At 45.8% G+C, this 15,050-nt stretch overlaps 1 protein-coding gene and 1 long non-coding RNA gene across 34 annotated transcripts in view; one reads left to right on the top strand and one right to left on the bottom strand.

Annotated features, from left to right (window-relative positions):
• The window catches only part of KANK1 (KN motif and ankyrin repeat domains 1), a 240,993-nt gene extending 230,869 nt beyond the window's left edge, over positions 1 to 10,124 (top strand). For all 33 annotated transcript variants that reach the window (XM_077966168.1, XM_077966161.1, XM_077966178.1 and 30 more), the window contains 5 exons: positions 2,669 to 2,888; positions 5,134 to 5,276; positions 6,239 to 6,439; positions 8,509 to 8,607; positions 9,185 to 10,124. In XM_077966168.1, coding sequence (XP_077822294.1) covers positions 2,669 to 2,888; positions 5,134 to 5,276; positions 6,239 to 6,439; positions 8,509 to 8,607; positions 9,185 to 9,247 — 726 coding nt within the window. In that variant the 3' untranslated portion in view covers positions 9,248 to 10,124. The remainder of the gene's footprint in view (positions 1 to 2,668; positions 2,889 to 5,133; positions 5,277 to 6,238; positions 6,440 to 8,508; positions 8,608 to 9,184) is intronic.
• Positions 9,679 to 14,638, bottom strand: LOC144334717 (uncharacterized). The gene is made up of 2 exons (XR_013404867.1): positions 14,312 to 14,638; positions 9,679 to 11,372 (listed from the first exon to the last, which is right to left on the bottom strand). It is a non-coding gene; the product is annotated as an uncharacterized LOC144334717 (long non-coding RNA).
• Positions 14,639 to 15,050: the final 412 nt, after the last annotated feature.

Below are 15,050 nucleotides of genomic sequence, written 5' to 3'. Positions count from 1 at the left end.
TTGGGAGGCCGATGCGGGTGGATCACTTGAGGTCTGGAGTTCCAGACTAGCCTAGCTAACATGGTGAAATGCTGACAGTGTCACCCAGGCCGGAGTGCAGTGGCACGGTCTCAGCTCACTGCGAGCTCTGCCTCCCGGGTTCAGGCCATTCTCCTGCCTCAGCCTCCCAAGTAGCTGGGACTACAGGCGCCTGTCACAACGCCCGGCTAATTTTTTGTATTTTTAGTAGAGATGGGGTTTCACTGTGTTAGGATGGTCTCAATCTCCTGACCTTGTGATCCTTCCGTCTCGGCCTCCCAAAGTGCTGGGATTACAGGCGTGAGCCACCGCACCAGGCCTCAAAAACTTAATACAATGTAAATGCTATATAAATAGTTGTTATACTGTATTGTTTTGTATTGCATATTTTTCAAATATTTTCACTCTGCCGGTGGTTCAATCTATGGAAATGGAACCTGTGGATACAGAGGGCTAGCTGTACTAAATAAAATTCCTGGTCAAGGCCAGGCACAGTGGCTCACACCTATAATCCCAGCACTTTGGGAGGCCAAGGCAGTGGATCTCTTAAGCCCAGGAGTTCAGTTTGAGACCAGCCTGGGAAACATGGCAAAACCCTGTCTCTACAAAAAATACAAAAGTTAGCCAGGCATGATGGCATGTACCTGTGGTCCTAGCTACTTGGGAGGCTGAGGTAAGAAGATAGCTGGAGGCCCAGAAAGTTGAGGCTGCAGTGATCCATGATCGTGCCACTGCACTCCAGCCTGGGAGACAGAGCAACACCCTCTCTCAAAAAAAAATCCTAGTCAAGGGGAAACCTAGAACTACATATTGAAATTCTTGGATTTGTATTCACGAAAATACCTGGCTATACCTTGGTCACTAGTAAAACCATAAAATCTCACTGCAGTGTCAATATTTCCCATCAGGTTTAACCTAATCTTAAAACTTGGTGCTTTACAACCCCAAATTTTATAGCCATAATATACTTTTCTTTCCCTGCTCTCAAAATACGTTACATGGCCGTTGGGAAGGATTTTGTTTTCCTGCATCCTACAAATTGCGAAGCATAGTATCATCCACACCCTCTGTGATGGGTACATTTTTTAATTGAATTTTCATTTGGTTTGAAAGTGTTGTGTTGTGAAAAGTAGTGGACGAGTGAACACAGTGCCAGGGCTAATCATATCAGGATACCAGTTATTTAGCAGTAATAGAGTTAGGATGACCAAAAGACATAATTTCCCTTCTTTCAGTGTGACAACTCCAAAGAAATGGGAATCTGAATACATAAAATACAGGGAAAAAAGGATACTTTTCAAGTGACCCAAAATGTGATTGAAAAGGTTAAAACTAAATAATCAGTAGCAGGATGATAAAGAGATGGAAGCTGTATAATCCCAACTCTACCTTTTCTGCAGAAAGAGGACTTCTTAAGTTCTGATGCTTTTGACATAGGCTATCTTTCTTTGATATGTTTTTAAACTTTTAAAGAGTTTAATATTAACTCAGCAGAAATGAATATTAAAATCATATGAAGGAAGGTCCATTGAAAAGACATTGTAGTCATCCTCATCACCAGCACTGACTATGCTCACTCTCCATTGAGCTTCATGTGACCCAGGTTTGAGCTGATCATCCACAAAGCAAGTGCCTTCTTCACGTGTCCACAGCTTAAGAAAGTCAGAGTGGGCCGGGCGCAGTGGCTCACGCCTGTAATCCCAGCACTTTGGGAGGCCGAGGCGGGCGGATCACAAGGTCAGGAGATCGAGACCACGGTGAAACCCCGTCTCTACTAAAAATACAAAAAATTAGCCGGGCGCGGTGGCGGGCGCCTGTAGTCCCAGCTACTCAGGAGGCTGAGGCAGGAGAATGGCGTAAACCCAGGAGGCGGAGCTTGCAGTGAGCCGAGATCGCGCCACTGCACTCCAGCCTGGGCGACAGAGCGAGACTCCGTCTCAAAAAACAAAACAAAAAAAAAAAAAGTCAGAGTGGAGCTGATGAGAAAATGAAATTAGTTCCAGATGGGCTTCCTTTTTATTTTCCCTTTCCATGGTTGAACAGTTGTATTTGGGATTGGGGTGGGAATTGGGTTGGCTATACCCTTACAGTCTCCCAATCTAGTGCTGTGCTGAGGAGTTGAAGGAAGTGAGTTTGGATAGGAAGGAAGCAGCATAATTCAGTGTAGGCTAGTTAATTTCTTCCTAATTGCTATGAAAATTGTTTTCAAGGCCAGTATGATTACATATATTAATAGCTTAATAAATTGAGTCAAGCCTTAGTGTTTATTCTCATCACAAAAACTATGAAAGAATGGTATTATCCCAATTTTTCAGATGAGGAAACAGAAGCAGAATAACTTCCCTAGGGTCATAAAGGTTTTAGGTAGCAGAGCCTGCATTTGAAACTCGGTGGTCTGGCTCCAGAGCCTCTGCTTCTGCACAGTGCTGTCTGGTCTCCTTTATAGACATGAGATCTAATCTACGTGTGGTTTAAAATCAGGAGGAATGTCCCAGTTTGGTGTTTGAAGCTTCCCTTAGCACTGTTGGGTTTTGAGAGCAGATTCTAACTGCATATATACTTTGACTATAAAAGGACAGGTTACTTGCGCTTTCAACTAGGTCTCAAAAAGTCTATAAATAGAACTAATGACCACACTGTGTTTTGGCAGAGGTTCTGTCTGAACACCCTCCAGCACGAGTGGTTCCGCGTGTCCAGTCAGAAGTCAGCCATTCCAGCCATGGTGGGGGACTACATAGCTGCTTTTGAGGCCATCTCCCCAGATGTCCTCCGCTATGTCATCAACTTGGCAGATGGCAACGGCAACACAGCCCTCCATTACAGCGTGTCCCACTCCAACTTCGAGATTGTGAAGCTGCTGTTGGATGCCGGTATGTTGGCTGCCCCTCTACCCCATCTCTTCTCTAACAGCACTTGGGTTGTGACTCATCTCAGAGAACCTGGTTGAGCTGCTCCCGAATTCTCTGACCATGCTAAAATCCTTTTTATTGCTTTTCCACATGACATGGCAAGAGTTTTCTTGAGTCAAGAGGGTTGAAGTTTAAACAAAACTGGGTGACACAGATTCCAGATCTGTTTTGAAAGGAGGTTTTGAGGATCTTCTTGCTGCTGCAGTTCAGCTGCATTCAAGTGAGAGGTGTATCCCTGGTAAGAAGCATGACTCACGTTCCCTCCTGAGCTGAATCATGCAGGCTTGGCCGGTTTGCACTCAGGAGGCAGAGTACTGCTTACAGGCCCAGAGTCACAGCGTTGGTGCTTGTGGACCACTTGATTTGTCCTTACTCCATGACTGCTGTCCTTGCAGAAGTGTGTGGTTAGTCAAGATGGGGACTAAGCAAAGCCACCATAACAGATGGTCAAAATGATCACCATTCGCACCAAAATATTCTATTATTGGGGAAACAGCATAGAGCAAAGGGCGTACGATTCTTGTCTCTCAACCATAATAGAATAGTAGAAACTTGTCATCCCAGAATAGAGCCAGTGGACGTCTTAGACATGAAGTGAGGGAGGGGCACATACACAGGTGGTCCCCTCAGGAAACTCTGAGCTTTCAACTTCTTGTTCAAATGGAGCAGCCCTGTGTCACATAGTCCCCAAATCTTTCAATTTTTGTAATACGTATTTTTACTTCTAGTGTGTCACAGAGAATCCACAGAACCTCAGTCTGATTAATGAGGATACAGTGTGAACCTGACTTAAATTGGACAGTTTTATTGCATATTCTTCCAAAATTTTTTCTTCATCCACTGTCCAATCTCTTCTGCTCTGTTTTGGGAACTTGGAATTAATGCAGAGAAGAAACCCAAGCAGATTTATCCTTCTTTTATAAGTGTTTGTTCCCTGTTTTTGGAGCCATGTTAAGATATAATTGCTTCCATCTTACAGGAAGGAATTTCAAGCCGCTCCTCTTCAGGCTTTCCAGACTATAAACAGAGCTGGTGATACGGTCAGCGGGAGTGATTAAACTGTTTAAACAGAAGTAGATAATATCCAGGGAAGCTGAAAACAAGATTTCACTATCACTCCTGACAGGAACAGCTTAGTATACTTAGAAGTAGATAAAACATCTTGGCAAATTAAATAATTTTAATGCCATTGTTGGATGGTTTGGGTTAATCACTTTTCTTAATGAAGTATTACTGCTCATCCTTCTAGACTGAGATTCTGGCTCCATAAGGTGCAGATCTAGGATACTTCAGCATCTATGCAGAGCAAAGTCTGAGAGGCTGAGGAGCCCCGAAGCGCACACGAACTCACCCACTTCTCCACCACAGGGCCTTTTATTTTCTGCATAAAAAACACCCACTTTTAAAAACATGTCCTTAGCGTGGAGTTGTTGTTCATGGTACCTTTTCTTTTCCTTTATGATAGAAACATTCTAAACATTTTCACTTCATATTTGGTCCCACATAAAAGCTGCTTTCTAACACTCACCATTCCGGTCATTTCAGAGAAGGCGCTGAAGGAACTTTTAAATGCCCGAAGGATAATTTAATCCCTGAAGACTCCTTAAGAATTACAGGAATAGAAAAGGTCTGGTTCATCGAGTCTATTAAGGGGACTTAACTGCATTTGCTCTCAGACCATAAATTCTAGAGCTGGGTGTTACATGATTGAATTTACTACTCTAGCCTGTCAGGGGTCCTGAGAAGCAGAATTCCAGAGTCTCAGAATGAATAGTGTTTGGATAAGTAGGTACCACCCTGTCCAACGTTCCATACATAAGCTTTTACAAACACTTCTTTGATGAGTAGCTCACTACCTGCTTCACTTTCCAAACACAGCTAAGTGCTTAGATTCCATATGATCATTTATTCTCAAGAGCAGCCATTAGAACAACCACCCAGACTTCCAAGCCATTGCATTTCTGCTACCAGTTGCAAACAAGATATGCTGTAGAAGCTTACCGTTGTTTCTGTTGCTTCAGGTCTCGTGAAAAAAGTTTTTGGTTTAGCATGAAAACATCTCTCACATTTCATTCTAAGTCACTCTTGGTCTCCAGCCACCTGGTGCCATTTCACTGGGCTCCTGTAAACACCATCCCTTCAGTGGCTCTGTAAGCGGCTGCCGTTAGAAGGGTCTGCTTCCTAAGAGACTTTTTTTTTTTTGCAGATGTGTGTAACGTCGATCACCAGAACAAGGCAGGCTACACCCCCATCATGCTGGCAGCCCTCGCCGCTGTGGAAGCAGAGAAGGACATGCGGGTTGTGGAAGAACTCTTTGGCTGCGGGGATGTGAACGCCAAAGCTAGTCAGGTTAGCGCGCTTGGTTCCTGTGCTCAGGAATGCACCCCTGACCAGCAGACAGGACTGTGGTGGCCACTCTGGCAGAGGAGGCATAGTTGCCACACTCCCACCACGTGCACTTGTTCACAGGCCTGCCCTGAGTCCATGCACTGCCTGGTGCTCCTTGCTGAGCAAACACACCAGGGAAATATGGGCTTAAATTTCACACTGGAAACTTCTCCCTCCTTTGGCTTGCCTTTCCTCCCCTTGCATAGTTTGCATGGAAATGCTGTTAGTTCCCTTACATATAAATGACTGGGCATCCCCATCAGATACTTGGTGACTGTTGCTTCCTGTCTCTGTGTTGCAGTGTCTTCGTCGCAGGCGATGTCCCAGGTCCAGATGTGTTCACAGCTTGACTTTTTTTTTTTTAAAGAGACAGTCTCGCTCTGTCGCCCAGGCTGGAGTGCAGTGGCATGATCTTGGTTCACTGCAACCTCCACCTCCTGGGTTCAAGCGATTCTCCTGCCTTAGCCTCCCGAGTAGCTGGGACTAACAGGCATGTGCCACCACACTTGGTTTTTTTTCTTTTTTAAAGTAGAGACGGGGTTTCAGTGTTGCCCAGGCTGCTCTTGAACTCCTGAGCTCAGGCAATCTGCCCGCCTCGGCCTCCCAAAGTGCTAGGGTTACAGGCGTGACCCACCACCCACAGTTTGACTTTAACCACCTGAACTTCCAGCCCCTCACTGTACTGAGACATCCTCCACGCTAAAGGGAAATTGGCTCCTTACTTTATGCCCTTCCTTAGCTCATAGCTCATGGGAAGCTGGTTTCTCCCTGCTTGCCACCACCCACCCCAAGTAGTTCCATGGCCAGTTGTTTCCCTTCTGTCACCACACTGTTTTCCCCCTTTCCCTAGCACAGCCCCACCAGGAGCCACCACTGCCAGCTCAGTATGTACTTCTGAAGTCCCCTGTGATCTCTTCCCACAGGCGGGACAGACGGCCCTCATGCTGGCGGTCAGTCACGGACGGATAGACATGGTGAAGGGCCTGCTGGCCTGTGGGGCTGACGTCAACATCCAGGATGACGAGGGCTCCACGGCCCTCATGTGTGCCAGTGAGCATGGGCATGTGGAGATCGTCAAGCTGCTGCTGGCCCAGCCCGGCTGCAATGGTCACCTGGAGGACAATGTAAGCCGTCTCCACTGGGCCTCCTGGCCAGGGGTCTGGGGGACTCTGGGCGGGAGCTCTGGGAGTGCTGTTTGGCCAGGGGAGACCAAATCCTCCTTTATTCTCCTCTTGGATTTGTGTTGCCATCCAGGCGCCTCCCTTCACAGCCAAGCTTGGCTACACTTAGTGTGTGCAAACTAACACTCTCATAAACTAGTGCCCAAAGCAGAATAGGTCCTACCCCATAATTCATGACATGAAAAAGTGACTTAACGGGCATGTCCAAGAGGCACTCTACTAAAGGGGAATCAATGGCTTTGCATTGCAGAATCAAATTCACTGTAGGTGACTTCTGACAGGTCCACTTGGAAATCTGGATTATTAATCATTAGAGGCTGGGGTTACACAGTGACTAAAACCAGTTCCTACTACGGTGAACCTTTCCCAGCCAAAGTGAAGGCACTGTGACCCATCAAAGTGAGTAGCTTATGACACAGCATACCCCAGAGCCTGCAGACTAGCTTGACTTCTTGAAGCATTTTCCCATTTCTTCTCAGTCTGTCCCATCAACACCACTCGGCTCTCTTCTCCCAGTTCCCAGGCTGTCCACATTTCCATCTAACTCCTTGACCGGGAAACTTCTGGGTGTCTCCAGGCCAAAGGAGAGGCGTGGCGATAGGTAGAAGGCGTGGGAACTGGTGTGTAGGCAGTGAGATGGTTTAAAGGTCATAGAGGTCAGGCTGGCTTGGTTCTGTTTGTGAAAGTTTCTCTCTACGGATCACAGGTTTGGATCAGAGCTTCTTCAGCTCAAAACACCAAAAAGTTAGGAAAATATCCTTTGTAGGTCAGATCCTTCTGGGCCCAAGCCAGTAGGGAGAACAAACCAGCTGAGCTTTTCACTGGTATGAGGGACTGACTAGCTTCACACTCAGCTATCTCCACAGGAGCACACAGGAGCTACAGCTGTACCAGATTCCCTTCTTCCCCTGTGGGAGGGAGAGCTTCTGACTTGTTTCTTCCAGAAGAGTTTGTTAGCTGTGCTGTGGTTTTTGTTTGATTTTACTTCTATTCTCTTTCAAAATTCAAAGCGTGTGAGGGAAGGATCCTAACATTAAACCAAAGGAGAACTGTGTCGTCCTGCTGCTGCTGACCAGAGGGAAATCCTTATTTCAAGACTAGATAGGCTGGGCACAGTGGGTCACTCCTGTAATTCCAGCACTTTGGGAGGCTGAGACAGGAGGATCGCTCTAGCCCAGGAGTTCGAGACCAGCCTGGGCAACATAGTGAGACTCCCATCTCTACAAAAAAAAAATTATCTAGGTGTAGTGGTACACACCTGTAGTCCCAGCTACCTTGGAGGTTGAGGTGGGAGAATTACTTGAGCCCTGGAGATCAAGACTACAGTGATGTGTGATCGTCCCACTGCACTGCAGCCTGGGAGGCAGATCCTGTCTCAAAACACAAAGACTAGACAGAAAACAAGTTATGTTCTTTCCCTTGATACTCCTGTATATCCATCTATAATCGCTGAAATTTAATGGAAATCAAGCAGTTAAGTGAAGCTTTTTTCCCCCATATGTAGTGTTTCCCCTCTTATTTCCAGAATACGTATCTATGTAACCCACTGGGATTGTGTGCTTACACACAGATGTTCCTTGGAGCCTTAAACAGAGGTGGTTAGGGTTTTAGGATCACAGTGCCCTCTCTAAGAAGAAAGGTAAAAGATCTCTGGCAAATTGCAGAGTCTCTAAACACACACTACTGCTGCTTGCCTGCTCATTCATAATTATAAGAAAAAAAAAAACAACTTTCTGTCCCCATCTTCTGCTTCCCCCTCCTGGTGGGCAGAATGGTTGGATAAGATAATTCTCTTAACTGGGACCTCTGGAGGGTGGAGGCTTGCCTCGTTCATCTTCACATCCTCAGGCCTTCACACTTACAGGTCCTGAAAAAGTTTCCCAGAGGACGGAACAAGGAGGGATATTTGGGGAACCTTGCCAATTACTGGAGGGTGTTTTGTTCTGCTACCTTTTGGTTGCCTGGAGGTTTGAGAAACCCAACATGGCTTATTCTTTCCGTCTTATCTTAAGGATGGCAGCACTGCGCTCTCGATCGCCCTGGAAGCAGGACACAAGGACATCGCTGTTCTTCTGTATGCCCATGTCAACTTTGCAAAAGCCCAGTCTCCGGTCAGTGTTGTGCATTTGGCATTTGTAAATAGGCTGAAATCCACCAGACTGGTGGACCCCCTTCCTCCAGGAACTGACAGGAGACAGATTTTATGTTGATTCAGAAAATGGAAGTTTTAGTCTGGAGCTTAAGAGTTCTTCTTTTCTGCCTCTGCCCCTAAAGGGCAGGAGAACTGTTTTAGCAGAGGCTGGGCCCTGCTTGTCCTTGTAAGACAGATGCTCTCACAGCTTCCCATAGAGGTTTTGATTCTGTACAGAATTATCCAGATAGCACCCTCCAAGCCCATGGGGTTATTTCACCATGGTTCTGGCATTGTTCCTGAAGCAGATGGCAGGCAGCCTGTAGTCCACAGTTCACTCTGAGTGGGAAGGTGACTTCCCAGGACAGCCGGACATAGCACTGCTGAGCCCAGCTGGCCTTGGAGCTGTGGACACCTGTTCCCTCTTCTCAGAGCTCTCCTGGCTTGGGCTCACAGCTGGTTGTTGGCTGTGGTGGGCCAAGATCCTATGTCACAGGGTACACATCTGCCTGAAGTCACTTATTAACCCCCAGTTTTTTTCCTTTCCTGGTCTCTAGGGCACCCCTAGGCTTGGAAGGAAGACGTCTCCTGGCCCCACCCACCGAGGTTCATTTGATTGATTGTATGCAAATAGCCCTCATTTACATGCCACCATTAAGCTGCTAATTGTTCCTGTTGGGGTGACAGATACTGAATGTATATGTATTGTGCCTGAGCTCACCAGCAAACGGAAGCATCAAGCCCAGGGGTTAAAGGCTGAAGCTTTCATAGTGCAGAGATTGCCAGCCTGGGCACACACGCCTCCTTTCTGGCCATCTTCTCTCTGTGTAGGGCACTTTAACCCAGTCTCTGTTGCTGTTGAGTCTCTGCTTTGTTTTGTACAGTCATAGGAAATTCTGACCTGATCTGAAGGGGCACCTTCTGTTCACTCCCACAAAGAAGTGTCAGGTTCTCATTGAGATGTTTTAAAATTTTTCCTCAAATATTTACATTTATTAAATGTGGAACTATTAGGAAGCTCTTCCAAAATCTCATTCCAGCATAGTTTTGATTTTTCTTGTCTTTTATTTTAAAATAAGGAAGTTGAGATGACTTTGATCATCGGTAACTTGGGCCTGGGCTAGACAAAACTCTCAAAGTATAAAACTTACAAAAGAATATTCTCGTTTGGTTTTATCTAGGTAGATGTAATATATGACTTTTTATAAAAAGAGTATCTATATGAAATTGACACAGTATTTTCAACTTTTATATTCCATACTAAAGATATGAAGAACTACATGTAACATTATCATTTTTATTAATTGCACAACTCTAATGATAAAGGTTGGATTGTGTTAGAGGAATTGGCTCTTGTATTTGCCTCTAGAGAAACATGGTGTAGTTCTCTTTGTATTTATGGATTCCTTTATACCATGTCACATTTCCTTTGGTCCTCTATGTTTGAAGTGCCTTAGACTCTTGCCATATTTTCAAAATAAAATTTCATTAAGCTCTTTTGCTTGTCCCTGATTCATCTCTGACAGCTGTCCACCCCGAGCCGATTGACTTAGCAGCAGTGGCAGCACACGCTGATGGACTGCGCTGAGCAGGGAGGGCGAGTATGCCAGTCCACTGGTCACAGGCTCTCTTCCAAGGGCACTTGTCAACTTCCAGAGCTTGACTCCTGACTGGGACTGCGAGTCAGGAGGCTGAAGTTTGAGGCCTCCTTAGGCAAAGCACTCTTCCGACAGGTCGCCTCCAAGGGGAGCCCGAGGTGGTTCTTCTCAGGTGCGGAAGCACTAGTCCTTGACTCTGAGTACAACTGCCAGGTGACTGGGTGAAACGTGTAGTGACAAGAAAGGAGAGATGAAGCCGGGCTTTTTTTTTTGTTTTTTTGAGACAGACAGAGTCTCGCTCTGTTGCCCAGGCTGGAATGCAGTGGCGTGATCTCAGCTCATTGCAAGCTCCGCTTCTCAGTTTCACGCCATTCTCCTGCCTCAGCTTCCAGAGTTTAGCTGGGACTATAGGCACCCACCACCACGCCCAGCTAATTTTTTGTATTTTTAGTAGACACGGGGTTTCACCATGTTGGCCAGGATGGTCTTGATCTCCTGACCCCTTGTGATCCACCCGCCTCGGCCTCCTGAAGTGCTGGGATTACAAGCATGAGCCACTGCATCTGGCCTCAAATTCTTTTTAAACAGTAAAGGAAATTGGAACCATCTCATTAAATGAAGCAGCATGACAGCCAGAATTCAAACTAGGTGTTTTGGCACAATTGCTGGTGGTGAATTTTGACCAAGGCCATCTGTGAGAGCCAAGTGCACTGGAGAAATATCAGACTTCTTTCCCTCCCTCCTTCCTTCTCCTTTTTAAAAATTAAACATTATTGAGCTCAGGAAAAAGGCCAGAGAATAGACTTTTCCCATAGGTGTTTCATTATGAGGTCTGTTTCAGGGTCAAGATCTGAACCTTTTGGAGGAAAACTTGGGGGGGCTGTGAGAGCCATGCAGGCAGACCTGGGCAGGAACAGACCAGCTCTCCCAGGACCACATGGACGACCTTCCTCCTCTGCATGAACTGTGAAAGTGAGGTCACAGCCAGAGAGAGAGAGAGAGAGAGAGAGAGAGAGTGTGTGTGTGTGTGTAGAGAGGTAGAGCTGTGCATGGCCTGCCCCTGCCCCTTATGGGCATGACCTACCTTTTGAGCAAATAAGGTTGTATCTCTGGTGGTTTGTGGGCCTGGGAATTTTCTTTGTTCCATCTGAGAAAGGAAAGGCATGAGTGTAAATAAATGAGCAAATGAACCCCCGGGTCTGCATGCTGCCCTCTGATTTCTCATGCTAGATTTAGAAAAAGAAAATGAGTGCTTGTTTTATCGTTGAGTGAGGTCTTACACGGTATGTATCTAACTTCTATGTAATGAATGCTAGCTGGTACCTTGTTTGCTCTAATCACACTAGGCATTTACAATGCCTTTTATCTTGGGATCCTGGTACACTTTATAAACAAACCTGATTATCCCCATTGGTACGGCTGCAGTTTATTGAGGCACAAACTCCATAAAAGGGATGTGTGACAGGAGGCTTGGGCAAGGTTCCCAAGTAAGGCCAGCATGGGGTTGGCAACTCTTGATCTTATTTTCCAGCTTAAGAGAAGTCTAGGCAGGTGTGGTGGTTCGCACCCATAATCTTAGCACTTTGGGAGGCTGAGGCAGGCAGATCACTTGAGACCAGGAGTTCAAGACAAGCCTGGGCAATATAGCAAGACCCCATCTCTACAACAGATAAAAATTAGCTGGGTGTGGTGGCATGCACTGTAGTGCCAGCTACTTGGGGGCTGAGACGGGAGAATCACCTTGGCCCAGGAAGTCAAGGCTACAGTATGCCATGATTGTGCCACTGCACTCCAGCCTGGGTGGTAGAGTGAGACCCTGTCTCACACACACACAAGGTTTAAACCTTTAAGTGACGAAGAGCCAATTTCCCAGAAACCTTGCCTGGGAAGTCAAGCCACTGACAGTTGGGAGCCACCCCAAGACAACAGGAATGGAACCGTGGGACTTTTGAGAGTTTAATGTTAAGAAAGTAAAACTAAGCCAAGTGTGGTGGCTCACACCTGTAATCCCAGCTACTGGGACAGAGGCTGAGGTGGGAGGATTGCTTAAGTCCAGAAGTTTGAGGCCAGCCTGGCCAATGTAGTGAGACCCCCATCTCTTTTTAAAAAAAAAAAAAAAAAGGAAAAAGAAAAACTGGCAACTTGTCCTGACACTATTACGACTAAACTGACAACTAAATGCCTCACCAAAGGGGAGGAAGGGTGCTTCTGGAGAAATTTACTAGCAACATTTCATCTAGCACTGGTCTCCAAAATAAATGAAGCACTGAGCCCTTTCCTTATAAGTTGTCAATACTTGGGAGAAGAACAGTATCCCTGATTTTTGTAGTACTGAAGTACTGATGGTATCTGACAGTCCTTGCAGATGGAATCACATAAGAAAACCATTTCTCCTTCAAAGGAAATAATGACCAAATATAACCTGTCTGTAAATCCTGCAAGATCTTTTGGGGGGAGCTTGCTACAAGTAGAATTACATTTTTATGATTTCATATAAGCCTTCCCTTCACAGGATGCTTAAAAATTCCCAGAGGGAGCAGGTAGAGAATGCAAATTTCAGTCGGGCACGGTGGCACACGCCCATTATCCTAGCACTTTGGGAGGCCGAGGCAGGCAGATCACCTGAACTCAGGAATTCGAGATCAGCCTGGGCATGGCGAAACCCCATCTCTACCAAAACTACAAAAAACTAGCTGGGCATGGTGGTGCAGGCCTGTAATCTCAGCTACTTGGGAGGCAGAGGTTGCAATGAGTCGAGATCACCCCCATGGCACTCCAGCCTGGCCAACAGAACGAGACTCTGTTCTCAAAAAAAAGCGCATTTCCAGCCTGCTCTGAGGATTCTGTCTTTCAGTCTGAGAATCCCTGTCCTTAACAAGCATTCCAGGTGTTTCTGAACATAGCCTTTGGTCCACATTAAGAAGCTGTTGCTCCCAAAGTATGAAACATGATACATCTATTCTTCCCCAAATGTGTTAGGCAAGGTGGGGGAGCTGCATCAAAACAAACATTGGCTTTCCCTTAGCTCTATAAGGAGCCGCCTTTCACTGGTGATCAGGATCCCACATAGGCTTTCTGTGCTGCACATCCATGTTCAGTAGCATTTCTGCATCTCCTGGAATAGTCATTTCTAGAAGACCAGTAACCACGGCTGCCACAGATCCATTTTTCTGTGCTTATAAGGACCAGAGAGGGTGGCTTAGTATATAGATGACAGTGGCTGGGTAGGCAGACAGCTTAGAATATTTTCCCAAGCTCATCTTTTCCATTTCCACTTCCTCATGGAGCTGGACTGTTACTGCTCAGGAGGAGGCCATGAACCATTGCTTTGGCTTTGGAATAAAGACAGTTTTCCATTTTCTTTTTTTTACTAAAAGCACATTTTTTAAAGCCCTGGGCCTTAGCCAGAAACTGTTCCACTTTCTACATAAGGAAATTACTAATCATATGTTTTCTCTGCTCTTATTCAGCATGGCTGTAATTTAAAAGCCAACTGATTATAAAAATATATTTAAAGTACATTTTGTTGCAGTTTATTACCACAAAGGATGTGGCTGAATTGTAGACCACAGTGTCCCTGAGCTGCTCACTCTCAAGCCCCTCCCCATTGAAGGCACCAGCTATTCCCTACAGGGACCCTACAGTCACAGCTTTTCAAGCATGAAAGAGGAATTATTTGGAACTTGTAATGGTATCCTTGAGATACCTATCCTGAATTCTGGTAAGGATCTTGCAGTGAAGCTGGAAAACAACATACCATTTTTGCAGGTGCATGCTCAAACAGAAATGTCTGATTTAGAGGATACTGGGAAGGAGCTGGCATTTTAAGAATCCAGCTGTCCACTCCTCCATTAAGACCTTTGTTGATTAAATAGATAAGAGGATGGGAAACGTATCCCTAATTTTCATAAAATGGAAGCTGCATAAGAAATATTCCTATTTCTAAAACCAAATGTCAATCTTATATTTGAGCCAAAATAAGTTGTACACTTGTTCCCCATTCCCCAACCCAGAAGGAACTAGTTACCCAGCCCTAGAAACCTCCTGGAAGGCTGAGGCTGTGAGACTGAGAGCGAGAGAAAATACCTGAGCTGTAGACAGATGGGTGCTGCTTTGCTGTCACTGGTGCAGGCAGCTCGATGCCGTGTTGAGGCTGGTTGTAGGACAGCAGGTGCCAGCTGGTCAGGCTGCTTCTCATGTGTCAGGCAGCAAGGAGATTCTTGCTATGGTCCCATCTGCTCTTGTAGGAAGTACTGGATGTGCTTAAATAAACAGGTAATAAGAAAAATATTTATTAGGTAAAATCCCTGAGAGTTCAGAGAGCTCACCCACCCCCAATCCTGCCTAAAATAGGTCACGCCGCAGAAAATCCAGTCTACCAACAGGAAGCTTACTAGGATGAAATCTTGTGTTTGGGTTTGTAACACCATCTGCCAGGACTGAGAAGTTCCGGTGCCTAGCTGAGAAATACTAGTTGAATGAGTGTAAAAAAATAGCTGAAGTATGGTGTTGGAAATCAGGAGTGTTGCCATGAGGGAGCTGGAAGGAGCCCAAACGGGGGTGGTGAGCTCCTGGTAATGGTTGATTTCTTGCCTTGGGGGGTAGCTGAACTGTTATGCTCACTTTGTGACCATTCATCAGGCTGTAGACACACGGATTTGTGTGCTTTCCTGTATGTATATTCACTTCTTTTAAATGAAAAAGTTTGATCAAAAAAGATCTTGCGAAGGAGGGTATAGATTTGAGAGCCAATATGATCAAAGAGATAGTGAAAGAATGTAAAACCTGGAAAGTCTTAGCCCTGCTATCTCTTGAATGTGAACAC

Source organism: Macaca mulatta, chromosome 15 (assembly GCF_049350105.2).
Source record: "Macaca mulatta isolate MMU2019108-1 chromosome 15, T2T-MMU8v2.0, whole genome shotgun sequence".
Lineage (NCBI taxonomy): Eukaryota > Metazoa > Chordata > Mammalia > Primates > Cercopithecidae > Macaca > Macaca mulatta.
This window is presented reverse-complemented; position numbering and strand designations above follow the sequence as displayed.